This window comes from Syngnathus acus, chromosome 6 (genome assembly GCF_901709675.1).
Source record: "Syngnathus acus chromosome 6, fSynAcu1.2, whole genome shotgun sequence".
In the NCBI taxonomy this organism is placed as follows: Eukaryota; Metazoa; Chordata; class Actinopteri; order Syngnathiformes; family Syngnathidae; genus Syngnathus; species Syngnathus acus.
Window position 1 is genome coordinate 17,241,325 of NC_051092.1, and position 16,091 is coordinate 17,257,415.

Sequence of the window (16,091 nt, forward strand, 5' to 3'; positions counted from 1 at the left end):
CAGATACAGTCAACGAGCAAAGCCATGGTACAAGGACTAATGGGAGCTGCTGTGACTGTAAGTCTTCCCAGATCTTTCTCAACACACACATAAAAATCACACCAGCAGCGAGTTTTCAAGTTAATTTTAATATTAGAACAACAGACACATCATTTTGACTTCAACAGTTTTTCAAATTACTCTGTGTGTGTGTGTGTGTGTGTGTGTGTGTGTGTGTGTGTGTGTGTGTGTGTGTGTGTGTGTGTGTGTGTGTGTGTGTGTGTGTGTGTGTTTAGGTGTGTGTGTAGGTGTGTGTCTTCATGCGTGTGTGTGTGTGTGTGCGTGCGTGCGTGCGTGCGTGCGTGCGTGTGTGTGGTGGCGGGTGGGTGCTTTGTAGGGTGGGGGTCCGCGTCGGTCTTCGCATGGTGATGGTGTTAACAGCCTGATGAAAAAAGCTGTTGCTCAATCTTGAAGTTCTCGATTTTAAAAAGCGGTACCTTTTACCAGAGGGGAGTGGGAAGAACAGGGCATGACCGGGGTGTGTGGAATCAGTACTGATGTTTTTGGCTTTTTTATTGCGTCAACCTGTGTAGGTGTCTTTGAGGGAGGGCAATGTACTCCCAATTATCCTCTCTGCCGTCCTCACCACCCGCTGCAGGTCCTTCCTGTCCTTTGCTGGATTTAGGAAGACCAGAGAATAATGCGTTACAGTAGTCCAGGCGCGACGTAATAAACGCATGTATAATAGTTTCCGCATCACCGGTCGAGAGGATCGGACGAATCTTAGCAATATTACGAAGGTGAAAAAACGCAATTATGGTTATATTCTTAATGTGCTTTTGAAAGGAGAGCGTTTGGTCAAATATTACCCCGAGATTAGTTACAGTATCGCTCTGAGTGATAGTACAGTTATCTATAGTTATAGTGGTTTCCTTAAATAAGTGTTGATAACGAGCTGGACCAATTATCAACATTTCAGTTTTATCTGTGTTAAGACGAAGGAAATTGAGAGACATCCATTGCTTGATCTCCGCAAGGCACGCCTCAAGATTACAACAGTCCCGCGGATCTGTCATCGATAATGGCATATATAATTGAGTGTCATCCGCGGAACATTGAAAACTAATATTATATTTACCTATTATGTCCCCAAGCAGAATCAATAAATATTAAATAGAATTGGTCCGAGTACCAATCCCTGTGGGACACCACACGTAACATTATGGAGCTCAGAGGACGCATTGCCATGGACCACTCGGTGCGTCCTGTCTGATAGATAGGAATAGAACCAGCCTAGTGCTGACCCTGAAATACCAACACAGCTTTTAAGACGCTCTAATAAAATATTGAGGTCTACAGTGTCGAAGGCAGCACTAAGATCAAGTAATAACAATACCGATGAAGTGTTTGAATCCATAGCTATGAGGAGATCATCAGTCACTTTAGCAAGTGCTGTCTCGGTGGAATGATTAGCTCTAAAACCAGACTGAAAAGATTCATATCGATTATTGGGGACCATGTAATCAATAAGCTGCTGCGCTACTACTTTTTTAAGAAGTTTTGCTATGAATGGGAGGTTTGAAACTGGCCTATAATTACTGAGACAGTCCGGGTGGAGATTTGGTCGCTTAAGTAGCGGTTTAATGAGCGCGGTTTTAAAGGCTGTTGGCACTATCCCAGAGGAGACAGATTAATTATATTTAAAACGGACGGTCCTAAAATTTGAAATAATTCTTTAAATAGTTTGGCTGGAAGCGGGTCGAGTAAACATGTTTGTTTAGCCGCACTAACCAATTGTGTAAGCCTTTCAAGGGACACGCCTCTAAAATTTCAGCGCCGGTAATCGGCGGTCTCGATTGAACGATTGGAATGGTCATCTTGATCTCATCCCTCATGGATTCAATCTTTCGAGCGAAAAATTTCATGAACTCGTCAGCTGAGTGGAAGGAGCTATCGGGGGTCGGCTGGCGTAGTGTTAGCTTTGCCACTGTATCAAATAGGTATTTAGGATTGTTTTTATTGAGATTAATAACTTGCGAGAAAAAATGTGTTTTTGCTAAGATAAGCGCATCTTTATATTTCAGGAGACTGTCACGCCATGCCTGATGGAAAACCTCAAGTTTGGTTAAACGCCATTTGCGCTCATGCTTTCTACATAATTGCTTAAGCGTACGTGTTTCATCTGTGAACCACGGCGTAGGCATTCTACGGCAAGTTTTCAGACGTAGCGGCGCCACAGAGTCGATGCCATTTAACAATGTCGCATTGAATTCATTTGTAAGACTATCAATAGAGCCGAAATATGGCAGTTGCCGGCGACAGTAACTCGGATAGCGCAGTCACGGAGTTAATATTACGGCTGCTGTAATTCTGATTGCACTCTTGTCTTTGACATAACAGTAGTGTATGGCAGTACTGTTATATTTGAGGTTGCCAGTCCTCGGGATAATACAAGATCTAAGGTATTTCCATTCTTAGGCGTTGCTGCCTGTACGGCTTGCATAAAACCAAACGTATCAGTTAAAGTCTGAAACGCCGAAGTAAGTGGCTCTGACGGTAAATTCATGTGCATTCATTGGAGTGCACGCTGGCGCGTCTTGCTGCCGCTACTCACCGGCTGTTTTCTTCGTTTTTACCATGTTCACTGTGCTAAACTCTGGCTTCTGGCTAAATGGTGTCTTCTATATGGATTTTCTGGTCTGCACTTTTTTGAATTACGCTGTCGATGCGCCACGGATTTATGTCTGGGCTTCTCCAGTACTCGGCTGCTGAGCTCCTCCGGCTACGCTTCCACCTGTCTGAGCCTCCGCCTGCAGTGCTGTGCCTCCGGGGCGACGCTCCCCTGCCTCACCACAGATAGTATATCCACCGGGGCTCTCGCCGTAACTTTCAAACCGACAACTCCAAGCCAATAAAACCCTTCTGGTCCACCACCCGTCGTCCTTCAAGACGAGCCGGCGCCCGCTGGATCGACCACAGTGTGTTAGCTAGCCTACCCAGGTCGGCCAACGCTACTGTCAAGAATGACAACTCCACCGTCAACTTCGGGCTCCTCAACATCCGCTCACTCACGAGCAAAGGCCACCTCGTCCAGGACTCCATCACCGAACGCAAACTCGACTTTCTCTGTCTGACAGAGACATGGCAGCAGCTCAATGACTTTTCTCAAATCAGTGATGCTACTCCTCCGGGATTTGCTTACATCTTGCAACCCCGTGGCTCTGGTCGCGCAATAATTCACCGTGTGAAGTGGAAAGTCACTGATCTCTCTGTCCCTCCATTCAGGTCATTCGAGTGTATTGCATGCAAACTGTCCGGTCCCATTCCTACCATTATCGCCACTGTTTACCGTCCACCTAAGCCCCACCCAGAGTTTTTAAATGACATTGCTGCTTTTCTTGCCCATCTTTCCACACTCTCACCTAACGTGATTCTGCTGGGTGGTTTCAACATTCATATGGACAATGCTGCTCTTCCCCTCACCCGTGACTTCTCATCCTGCCTTGAGAGCTCCGGGTTTCAGATCTTCACTGACTTTCCTACCCACATTAAAGGCCATACACTGGATTTAATCTGTTGCACCGGTCTCACTCCCTCCACCTGTACAGCTGATCATATCCCCATCACGGACCACTTCCTCCTTTCTTTTAAAGTCACACTCCACCTCTCCATAACCAAGCCACCTCGTCTCATCTTATTCCGTAACATCAAGGACATAAATACTGACACTCTCTCCTCCATCATTGCCTCTCTTCCTCTCCTGATGAACTGGTTCTTCACTACAACAACTCACTTACCAACATTCTCAACTCCCTTGCTCCAGTCAGAACCCGGTCTGTTTCTTTCACCCGTTCTGCTCCCTGGTTCACCCCTGCTCTCCCCTCCATGAAGTCGAAAGGATGTCAACTTGAACATCTCCATAAAAAGACCGGTCTCTCTGTTCACCTGGACATGTACAAAAACCAAATTTTACAGTACAAGGACTCTATTGCTTCAGCCAAATCCACTTACTTTTCCAGTCTCATTTCATCCAACCGTGGGAACCCTAAGGCTCTTTTTTCACTCCTCAACAAAATTCATCAACCCCAAGATCCTCCCCACCTGTACTCCTCCGACACTTGCAACTCACTCCTTTTGTTTTTCACTCAAAAAATTGACAAAATCCACCAGCAATTGAGCCCCTCTTCCCCTTCTCCCTACTCCTCTGAACCTCTCTCGTACAGTCTGCCTTTCTCTTCATTTCAACTCCTTGATCCCCCTGCTATTTCTGCTCTCATCTACAAATCCAAATCGTCCACGTCAGTTAGACCCACTTCCTACCGCCCTGGTCATATCCTGCCTCTCCTCACTGCTCTCTCTCATCACTGCCATCATCCACTGCTCTCTCAGTAGTGGCTCTGTTCCTGTACACTACAAAACTGCTGCTGTCTCCCCAATTCTTAAAAAAGCTGGTTCAGATCCCAACAACTTCAATAACCTCCGCCCCATTTCCAACTTACCTTTCATTTCTAAAATTCTTGAAAAAATTGTTGCCTCTCAACTTCAATCTCATCTCTCACGAAATAATTTATTTCAACAGTTCCAGTCCGGTTTCCGCCCCCGCCATAGCACCGAAACAGCCCTCTTAAAAATCACCAAGGACTTCCTCACTGCAGCTCAGAGGCGTAGCCAGGAATTTTTCCAGTAGGGGCGCACGCCCACAGGAAAAAAAATCTAACATCACCCACGCCGTTCGCTGATCGCTAAAACAACATCCGGGTCCGGGAGGCAAACGGTGAATGGATTACATCGCGCACATAGAATAGCGCAAGCACATTCGCGCAAGACCGAAAGACAAAAACGGCATGAAAATGAAAAATCGAAAAAGCTCGATTTTTTTCAACCGGGGCGCAGGGAGTTTTAACCGGGGCGCCGCCCCTGCTCGCCCCGGCTTGGCTACGCCTCTGCTGCAGCTGATTCCGGTTTACTCTCCATCCTCATCCTCCTTGACCTGAGTGCGGCCTTTGACACTATCTCTCATTCCATCCTCCTCAATAGACTTTCCTCCATCGGTATCTCTGGCACCCCCCTCACCTGGTTTCACTCCCACCTCTCAGGCTGCACTCAGTTCATCTAACTTAAATCCTTCCGTTCCCAATCCTCCGCTGTCTCCACTAGTGTCCCCCAGGGCTCTGTCCTGGGTCCCCTCCTTTTCATCACCTACCTCCTCCCTCTTGGTCTTATTTTCCGTAAATTCAATGTCCTCTTTCACTGCTTCGCGGATGACACCCAGCTCTATCTGTCCACCAAACCCAACTCCACCCTCCTTCCCTCTTCCCTGACTCATTGCCTCTCCGAACTACAAAACTGGTTCACCTCCAATTTTCTCAAACTTAACAGTGATAAAACTGAAATCCTTTTAGTTGGTTCTAAATCCATTCTACCAAAAGTTGACAGTTTCTCCCTCCCCATTGACAGCTCTTCCCCCTCTCCCCAGGTTAAGAGTCTGGGTGTCATCCTCGATGGCACACTCTCCTTCTCTTCCCATATCAACACCACTACCCGCAATGCTTACTTTCATCTCCGCAATATCAATCGCCTCCGCCCCTCTCCCACCCCCCACTCTACCTCTATTCTTGTTCACAGCCTTGTCACCTCCCGTCTTGATTATTGGAGCTCTCTCCTCTTCAGTCTCCCCAAATGTATCCATAAGTTCCAACTGGTCCAGAATTCAGCTGCTCGAATCATTTCCCAAACCCCTTCCTTCCATCACATCACCCCCGTCCTACAGAACTTGCATTGGCTTCCGATTCAATACCGCATTATTTTCAAAATCCTCCTCCATACCTTCAAAGCTATTCATAACCTTGCCCCTCCCTATCTGTCTCAACACCTCCACCCGCTCCCTCAGATCCTCATCTTCCATCCACCTCACTGTTCCCTATGCCTGGCTTACCACCAGAGGGAGCAGAGCTTTCAGCTGCTCTGCTCCCAAACTTTGGAACACGCTTCCGCCTGACATCCGCAATATTGACTCCCTCCCACAGTTTAAATCCACTCTCAAGACCCACCTATTCAGGACAGCATTTCATCTCTAGTTGCCTACAGTTGTTGTTTTTAACATGTTTTTCACAATCTTCTTTACTGTATGCTATTGTTTTAACTTTTTTTTAACTTGTTTTTAACTTTTTAACTCTTGTAATGTGACCTTGAGTGACCTGAAAGGCGCTTCTAAATTAAATGTATTATTATTATTATTATTATTAAGTGGATATTGAAATCGCCCATAATTATTATATTATCCGCATTTGTCACTAGATCAGCCACGAATTCTGAAAATTCATCCAGGAAGCCAGAGTAAGCCCCAGGTGGACGGTAAATAACAGCAAGATAAAATGACGGTAAAGCGGTGGATCGGACAGTGAGAACGTCAAACGTTAATCGAACGAGGCCTAAATCTAAGATCGGAATTAGAGATGAGGGGGACACCCCCACTCTTTTTTTGAGGACGCGCCACATGCGAGCTCACAAAATTTGGAGGCGAGGCCTCATTAAGCGCCAGCAGTTCATTAGGTTTTAACCAGGTCTCGCAAAGACCAAAAACGTTTAGATTATGTTCCGTGATGGAGGTCATTAACGAGTACTGCTTTCGTATGAAGTGATCTAATATTCATAAAACCGAGTTTAAGTGTAATCGGTCGATCAGGGTTCGTATCTATCGAAGGATTTTTAAACAAAATGCGAGTAAGATTGTGTTCTCTAGGCCTGACATCACCTCTCAAATGTTTATTAGCGCGGTGGGACGATACGACCGTAGGAATTTGATAGTAAATATTTGGTACACATGTAATATTATCTGAAACAGGCACCGTTTCATCAGCGATACCGGTCGGGGTGGAGTGATTGGATTTGTCTACTACCTCAGTAGAAAGTGTGTCCACGTGTACTGTAGCACTATTCAAACTGTGATGCTCGAGTCTACACAAGGAGCTATGTGCATGCTGGGAGTCTAGCCTAGCGTTAGTTAACTCTAACTTAACAGACTCCAAACCCATCCTAACAGGTGGTCTAGTCACCTGTGCCCCTGCCTGCTCTAAAGTGACCTGTCATGAATGGCTCAAACAGTAATCTATATTCCTTGAAAGAGTGAAGGCGCCTTCACGGTTAGGATGAAGGCCGTCCTTCCTCAGCAGGTCGGGGCGGCTCCAGAAGGAGGACCAGTTATCTATAAAATACAGTCCCTGCTTTTTACAGAACCCAGCCATCCATCGATTAAGGGAGATTAACCTACTAAACCTCTCATCAGTGCCTCTCCCAGGCAGGGGGCCAGAGACAAATACTCAATGCCGACTCATCTTTCTGGCGAGATCACAAGTCCTGGCAATGTTTTTCTTTGTGATCTCTGATTGCCTCATCCTAACATCATTGGCGCCGACGTATCACTATGTCCGAGTAGCTAGTGTTGTTGGACCTACGCTGTTGACTAGCTCCCTAAGATTAGCTTCTATGTCAGGTGCTCTGCCTCAAGGAATACACATTACCGTGGCTGGATTTTTAAGCGTGATGTTTCGGGTAATGGAGTCACCTATGACCAAGGTGCGAGGGCCAGTAGACCGAGATGACTTTGGATGGCTATGCGTCTTACCTGGCTCATCGCGGTTAGCAAGCCGCTTGGGGCTAATGCTAACTGGGCTAGCGGGCTGACTACAGTCCGCGTCTGTGTCCGCCACATCTACTGTTATCTCACTATTCTGCTCTAGCTGGCGGACACGTCCCTCTAGCAGGGACAACCTCTCTAAGAGAAGGGTGCAGTTGGTGCACGAAGCCGTACAAACCTCTTGATCCGCAGCCATACTTGCGTGTCCGATGGTCGACGGTAGACAAACAGCCACGAAGCCTCCGCTGAGAGCCAAACAGCGACGTGGACGAAATGGCGGGGATTGACTGTCCGCGACGTTCAACAATAGTAAACTCCCAAAAGTGGAGTAAAAAATGTAAAAAGCGAGGAAAAACTAGAAAAGAATATACGAATGTAGGAATGTAGATCGTCTCTCCAGTGATGCCGCGGCGCTCTACGTACAATTGGCCTACCAAGCATGTTTTTGGGATGTGCGAGGAAACCGGAGTGCCCAGAGAAAACCCACGCAGGCACAGCGAGAACATGCAAACTCCACACAGGGAGGGCCGGAGGTGGAATCAAACCCGCACCCTCCGAACTGTGAGGGGGATGTGCTGACCAGTGCGCCACCGAGCCGCCCGGTTTGTGGTACTTGACATAAACCCCCAATGGAAAAATCAAAGAGTTGCATAATAAACTTGTTGTTTGTGTGCCACACTTTGATTTACTTTCTCTTCTAAGTCAAGTGCATGCAGTAAAAGTGCTTTGTCCTTTTCCTTGGCACAAAACTAAAATATTGCATAACAGCTGACCCGCATGCAGTGCATGAACCCGCACGATACAATAGGCATTCCACCAACTGTTTCTCATTCATTTATATGACAGAATGTATGTACAAAGATACTCACAATAAATTTTTAATGGGCAAAATATTTTTGGGGACACTTGAGCATTATTTTTAAGTATGACCTCATTGTGAGAGCACAACAGATGGTTCAAGACATCAACATGATGGCTGGTGGGTCTAATAGTTTCAAAATCCTGATAGTCCTAATGTTGCGAGTTTTTCACTAAACACATTTGTAATGAAAAATGTGGATGAAGTATAAAAATTGTTCTTGTTTTGCTTCTGCCTGCAGCTGAAGAATCTCACCAGCATTAACCAGAGACGATGATGCAACACAACAAAATGGATCCCAACTTTCCTGTTTGAACATGAGATGGAAATTAGATCCAAATATGATATTTATATGACATTAGCATTTTGTGGTCATGTGCAGGGCAAGTTTACTTTTGTCTAGTTTTCTCAACTCGTCAATATTTACTCTTCTGTTGTGACCATTTGTCATCAATAATGCAATTAGTTTTGATTTGACACTGTTTTTCTTTGTCCTATTTTATTAAAATAAAGTTGTAGACGCTTGACAGGTTGAAAAGTTCGAATAATTCAAACTACATTATTACTACCCAGTCTTGGAGTGCCTTAGCTTGCCTGACAATTATAATAATCTCTTAACATTTCACTCAGGTAAAAGTAAAACTGGTCCAGGCTTTGTTTTTGGGTTGTCAAAGTTCGTTCTTTGCGTTAATCTCAGTTCACTGACAAAAATTTAAACATGGTTGTTTTTGTCTTTTTCACAAGCTAAACCCAAAGATCTCCTCAAAGATGAGACTTTTTCACAAGCATTCTTCTCAAATGTTTTTCACCTGTTGGTCACTTCTTTGACGAAATTTGAGATAAGCAAGTACCAATACCTGGTAATGGGATAACACCTCATTGCAAGGTATTGTTACTCAGAGATGGCAGCTGATACTGGCCTTCTTGCGGCCATTTTACAATTGGGAACAAAAACAATACACATCTGACTACACTGCATTCCAAATGATTTTGCTGGTAGTATTGTCTGATTTTCCTATAAATAGTCAATATTCATACATCTATAAGCAATTATAATGGTTGTCATGAGCAACGAAAGTATTAGTCAAATGTTGTTGAACGATGCCAAAAAAAATTAAAATAGGAAGCTGAAAACGTCCATCCATCATCCATCCATCCATCCAAGTCATCCATTAAGTCACAGATTTCTTAAGTGAAGTTAAGACCTGTGCTCAGTCAAGTTAAGTACTATCCATCCATCCGCCCATTCATTCATTTTCTGTACCAGTTTGTTCCCATGGGGGTCACGGGCGTGCTGGAGACTATCCCAGCTGTCATCGGGCAGTAGGCCAGGGGACACCCTGAATTGGTTGCAGGGCACACAGAGACGAACAACCGTCCGCTATTGCACTCACACCTATGGGCAAGTTGGAGTGCTCAATCGATCTACCAAGCATGTTTTTGGGATGTGGGAGGAAACCGGAGGACCCAGAGAAAACCCACGTGGGCACAGGGAGAACATGCAAACTCCACACAGGGAGGGCCGGAGGTGGAATCGAACCGGCACCCTCCGAACTGTGAGGTGGATGTGCTGGCCAGCGCGCCACCAACCCACCCAAGCTGAAAACGTACTCCTCAGAATTATTACGCAGTTTCAAAACATTTTGTCATAAAGAACATAAAATAGTATTTTGTTAAATTAGAATCATATGCAATTAATATTTCAATTTAAACCTAATCCAATAAAAAACGTCGTTATCCCATACATGAAGTCACATGTTAACATCAGACCCCTTATTCGGAAGGAGCTTCACAATTCTAGCATCCGTTGAAATTGTCAGTCTTTGGTCAGTTTTTGTTGGAATTGCTTTGCAAGGTGACAGAATAGCCTCCCATTGGATGTCAACTGTCTCCCGCCTTCATAGAGCTTTTGTTTGAGGATACTCCAAAGGTTCTCAGTTGAACTGAAGCCAGGGGAGGATGACGGTGAGCACACCATGAGGTTGTCTTTTTTATGCCCTTAGCAGCCAGTGATGCAATCTGGCTTCCAGCACTGTCATGCAAGAAAACTATTCGGGTACGGATAACATGGTTCTTCTGTACCAAGGAAGAAAGTGGTCATTCCACATACTTTAGACAGGTCATTTTAACACTTCTGGGGACCCTAAAAGAGCCGACCATCTCTCTCCCAATGATTCCACCACCTGCATGCTGACATTGCTACCTTGTTGGGACATGGTGGATATCTACCAACCATACACCACTCCTTCCACGCTGGCCTTATATGACATGTACACTCCATCGTGAACAAAATAAAGGATGATCAGTAGGTAAACACAATTAGCATGAGTGTTGGCGCTAGCCATCAAAGCCATGGTAAACACTAAACAAAACTGTTTGCATACCTTTATAGTTATGAATTTACTATGAATCTCTTCTTATGAACACCTAAACTTACAAACTTTTCAACATACAAATGGCTCTTTTTTGGCGTCTTACGAAGAAAATTCAACTTCGGAACCCAAAGAATAAAGAAAAAAATAACCGTGAGGTGACTGAGGAATTAATAAATTTTTGTCTCTACCCTTTGCTCAGCCACTTCCTGTGTGCATCTTGGCGTAATAGTATACAGCATTGAAAAATTCTACTGTAGTTTGGAGTTTTTGTAGTAATCACTGGGGGAAGAAAATCGCTTCTACCGTAATTTTCGGACTATAAGTCGCGGTTTTTTTCATAGTTTGGGTGGGGGGGCGACTTATAATAAGGAGCGACTTATATGTGTTTTTTTTCAAACATTTTCACAAAAAAAAAAAAGTGAAACCGCGATAAACGAACCGCGATGTAGCAAGGGATTACTGTAATTTGAATTTCAAGTGACGTCAGCAGCGCGACGCGGCGTGGCGCGGCGGTTGTTTACAAAAAGGACAAAGATTGATCACGGGATGACGAAGATGACGAAGGGCCCCACGTACTGCCGGCATCATTAGCGGCTTTGTTTCTAAGTGACACGGAGGACGAAGAGTTTGAAGGATTTAAGGATTTGGAGTGACACAGAAGGTTTGAAAAACTATGATGACTTTTACGCACGCCCGGTCCTACTCTACGGAGCTCTCTTTCACCTCCGTGGATTGAAGTCGAGGGCCGGCGCTCGGCCGGGTGGCTGTCCAGGGACGGTGGATGGGGCTCGGACATGGCTTTTACGCACGCCCGGTCCTACTCTACGGAGCTCTCTTTCACCTCCGTGGATAGAAGTCGGGGGCCGGCGCTCGGCCGGGTGGCTGTCCGGGGACGGTGGATGGGGCTCGGTCATGGCTTTTACGCACGCCCTGTCCTATTCTATGGATCTCTCTTCCACCTCCGTGGCTGGAAGTCCAAGCCGCCACACGCCTGGAAGTTTTTTTTGTTAAATAAAGAGCCGTTTACCAAACCCACGTCTTTCCTTGTACTTTGTTAACGCTACAATGTAGTTATATGCTAGATCTGTGGAATAACGACGAGGCTGACGTCAGGGCGCACGCGCGGCGTTGTTGACAAAGGACGAGGAATTTGATCGATGGATTTCATGATTTAGAGTGCACAGATGGTTTGATAATATTATTGCTTATATAATAGTTATTTGATATCTAATTTATATATCGTTATATGGGCCTGTGGAATATTTTGAAGTGCAAGCGGCGTCAGCGGCGTGCACCCATTGTTGACAAAGGACGATCGATGGATTTAATGAATTGGAGTGACACAGATGGTTTTATAAACGTGTTATTTATGTAATAGTTTTTTATAATAACTCTGAATGTTACGTCAGGCCCGTTCTCAGCTCTTCGTTTGTGTTTATGTCACGTTAGCATACCTATCGTTTAGCCTGTTGTTGCTCGTTCATGTCTGTTCTTGGTGTTGGATTTTGTCGAATAAATTTCCCCCCAAAATACGACTTATGCTCCGGAGCGACTTATATTTGTTTTTTTTCACGTTATTGGGCATTTTATGGTTAATGCGACCTATATTCCGGAGCGACTTTTAGTCCGAAAATTACAGTACTTAAGGGCTTTTTTTTACCTACAAACCCAATCATAGAATGAATTAAGTTCGTAAGTCAAGGTTTCACTGTAATTTGAACATGAACATCCTGTAGACTTTGTTCTTCTTCTCCTGTACTGGAAAGTACATCAGGACTTTAAAAATATTTTCTAAATTTCAGCGATGGCTCTGTCACAATAATGCAACCAGCGCGGTGCAGTTGCACGGTGGGCGACGCGCTACGGTTGCGCGTTCGGCGGTGCGCTGCAGTTGCGCGATCGGACAAAAATGCGCAAATGAAAAAATACTTAAAGGCGTTTTTTTTTAGTCTTGGAACGGACTAAATTTTTTTCTATTTTTCGACCGATTCGCTTCTCGAACCGCCTTCTGGAACGGATTGTGGTCGAAAACCGAGGTTTGACTATATTTTTGCTATTCTTGTTAAAATCACACATATATGTGAACTGTAAATGACAATAATACACAGAGTGAAAGCTAAATTGAGCAAATTGGCTATTTCAGAAGTGTGTGTCAAACTGGTAGCCTTTTGCCTAAATCAGTACCCAGGAAGTAGCTCTCGGTTTAAGAAAGGTTGGTGACCCCTGGGCTAGACCATAGGAATACGGCTATTGTAGCCCATTTCCCGGACACGTCTGTGAACAGTGGCTTTTAATACCTGGACTCCAGCTTCAGTCCACTGTCTTTGAAGCTCCCCCAAATTCTAGAAGGGACTCTTCTTCACAAGGCTGCGGTCATCTCTCTTGGTTGTGCAGCGTTTCCTGCCACATTTCCCCCTTCCAACAGACGTTTTGTGGATGTGCTTTGAAACTGCACTCTGTGAACAGCTTGCTCTTTGAGAAATTTATTTTTGTGTCTTAGCCTCCTGATGGAGGGTGTCAATGATGGTCCTCTGGACAGCAGTCAGATCAGCAGTGTTCCCCATACTTGTGATTTAGTTTATTGAACCAAGCTGAGTGTTTTTCAAGGCTCAGGAAGCCCTTGCAGGTGTTTCAAGTTAATTCGACGATTCAAATGATTAGTTGAATGCCCTACTACAGCGGTGGCCAACCCGCGGCTCTTTGGCTGGTTTCATGCGGCTCTTTTACGTTCATATCAACATTTGTGTTTATTTTTCGTGCGTATTTTCTTCGCTTGGGTTCAATATGGTATTTTAGTCAAACGCGCATGCGCATGAGGTGAAATCCCGCAAAGGAGGAGGGACAAACAGAGCGATTGGTTTTGCTGGCTTTTTAATGAATGGCGACTGTGACTACGGGGGCCCATTAGGTCCAGAAAAGCTGACAAGACGCTTGCCAAAATGGCAAGGAAAAAATGCACAGCTAAACGAATATATGACGATGAACACAGGACGTTTTTAACAGAGTTAAAGTTGTTTTTTGTTGAACGCTATGGCAAGCCATTATGCCTGATATGTCGGACGTCATTGGCGCATTTAAAAGCTTCAAATGGTCAGCGGCACTTCAATTCACTTCATGCCAATATCGATAAGGACTTTGCAAAAGGGACTGAATTTCGCAAGCACAAGTTTGGAGACTTTGAAAAGTCAGGCAGAAAAATAGGTACAGTTTTTCAAAAAAATTACGAAGCACTCAGAGACTGTCACACTTGCATTGTTTCAACTGGCTTGGAACATTGCACGGGCTAAAAAGCCATACAATGAAGTGGAGTTCGTTAAAATATGCCTCAGTGACGTTATTGAAATCTTGTCTCCTGAAAACGACAAACTAAAACGAATGGTCTGTCCCGCCACACATAGTAAGTGAAAAAACGTATGTTTTTGTTTGTGGAATTTGTTGAACTGAGCGTTTGTCTGTGTGAGACAATGCACACAATGTTCATTGTTGAAAATGTGGTCTTTGGTCTGTGGTTTTAGTACTGTAGGAGTCAATTTGTCATTATCATGTTGGTGCGTGACATAATAATGTCACACAATAAATTTGGCTGAGCAGAGGGGTGTGTGTGTGTGTGTGTGTGTGTGTGTGTGTGTGTGTGTGTGTGTGTGTGTGTGTGTGTGTGTGTGTGTGTGTGTGTGTGTGTGTGTGTGCGCGCGCGCGTGCGTGCGTGCGTGCGTGCGTGCGTGCGTGTGTGTGTGTGTGTGGGGGGGGGGGTGTTCATGTGTGCTCATGTGTATGATGTGGCTCTTTGCGATGACACAGTAAAAAATGTGGCTCTTAGTCTCTGACTGGTTGGCCACCCCTGCCCTACTAGGATACTTATTCATGATATTCTAATATTTTGAGATAGGATATTTGAATTTTCTTAAGCTGTATGCCATAATTAGCAATATTAAAATAATAAACGGCTTGCAATATTTCAGTTGATTTGTAATGAATCCAGAATGTATGACATTTTTGTTTTTTTAATTGCATTACAGAAAATAAAGAACTTTATCACAATATTCTAATTTTCTGAGACAGTCCTGTATATCAATGGGACTGACTGACAGGGCTGGCAAACAAAAACAGAACTGACAGAGACGTGAGACAAGAAATAATCCAACAAGGGTGTGACACGCAGACAGAACTTAAATACATGACAGGTAACGAGAGGCAGGTGACTGTGATTAGTACATAGATTGTGAGTAGACACAGGAAGGGAGGGGCGAGTACACAGACACGGACAGAAATAATGACAACCTACACATAATAAAACAACCGGGGACGAGTCGTGACAGTACCCCCCCCCCCCACAAGGGATGGCTCCCGACGTCCCAAAAAAACAAACCCCCACGCGGCGTGCGTGGGGGGCGTGGGGGAAGCGCACCAGTCCAAATGACCCCACTGGTCTGTGGCAAAGTCTGAACCGGCAGCAGCAAAGTCTTACCCGCGCACAGCGGCAAAGGGGAAACAGAACTGCAATCGGCGGCATGCAGGGAGTCAAAGCCGCAATCGGCAGCATTCGGGGAGTCAGAACCGCAATCGGCGGCATTCAGGGAGTCAGAGCCGCAATTGGCGGCATTCGGGGAGGCGGAGCTGTGCGCAGCGGCAGGAGTCGAGCATGTTGCAGTCGTAGACGCGGGGTCGGGTGATGATCGCAGGTTCGGCCGCTGCTGGCACGAGGTCCAACGGCGGCCGCGTGTCCAGCGACGCTGGCGTTGGGCCCGATGGCAGCCGCGAATCCGATGGCGCTGGGCCGAAGTCCAGCGACAGCTGCGGATCCGGCGGGGCAAAGGTGGATCCCGATGGCGCACGTGCCGCTGGAGCAAAGTCCGACAGCGGACGTGGATCAGGCGTCACGGCGGGAGCTGTTGGAGGAGGTTGGTCCAGGCGCTGGTCGCTGAAGTGGTCGGATTATTCTGTCACGGAATGAAATGGAGCTGGGCGACCAAATGCAGCTTGGACCAGGGTTTATTGAAGGGAAAAGGTAGTTGGAATGGAGGATAAGGGGAACAAGCCAACAGGCCCGGGAAACTGACAGGGCTCCTTTTGGGAGCTTTTGGTCAACTTACACTGGCTCCCGGTCCATTTAAGATGTGACTTCAAGGTTCTTCTATTAACATATAAATCCCTGCATGGCTTAGCGCCTTCATATCTCGTCGACCTAGTTGTTCCTTATGTTCCGTCTCGTAACCTTCGTTCGCAAAACGCTACTCTTTTAGCG

The 16,091-nt window shown here is 45.6% G+C and overlaps 2 protein-coding genes and 1 long non-coding RNA gene across 3 annotated transcripts in view; 2 read left to right on the top strand and 1 right to left on the bottom strand.

Annotated features, from left to right (window-relative positions):
- The window catches only part of coq9 (coenzyme Q9 homolog (S. cerevisiae)), a 42,619-nt gene extending 33,607 nt beyond the window's left edge, over nt 1–9,012 (top strand). The window contains exons 8-9 of the mRNA XM_037253705.1: nt 4–57; nt 8,716–9,012. Of these exons, the coding sequence (XP_037109600.1) occupies nt 4–57; nt 8,716–8,751 (90 nt within the window). The 3' untranslated portion in view covers nt 8,752–9,012. The remainder of the gene's footprint in view (nt 1–3; nt 58–8,715) is intronic.
- Nucleotides 1–16,091, top strand: part of LOC119124049 — a 793,622-nt gene that overhangs the window by 420,903 nt on the left and 356,628 nt on the right. The gene's annotated exons all lie outside the window — the stretch shown is intronic.
- Nucleotides 1–16,091, bottom strand: part of LOC119124129 — a 288,366-nt gene that overhangs the window by 160,691 nt on the left and 111,584 nt on the right. The gene's annotated exons all lie outside the window — the stretch shown is intronic.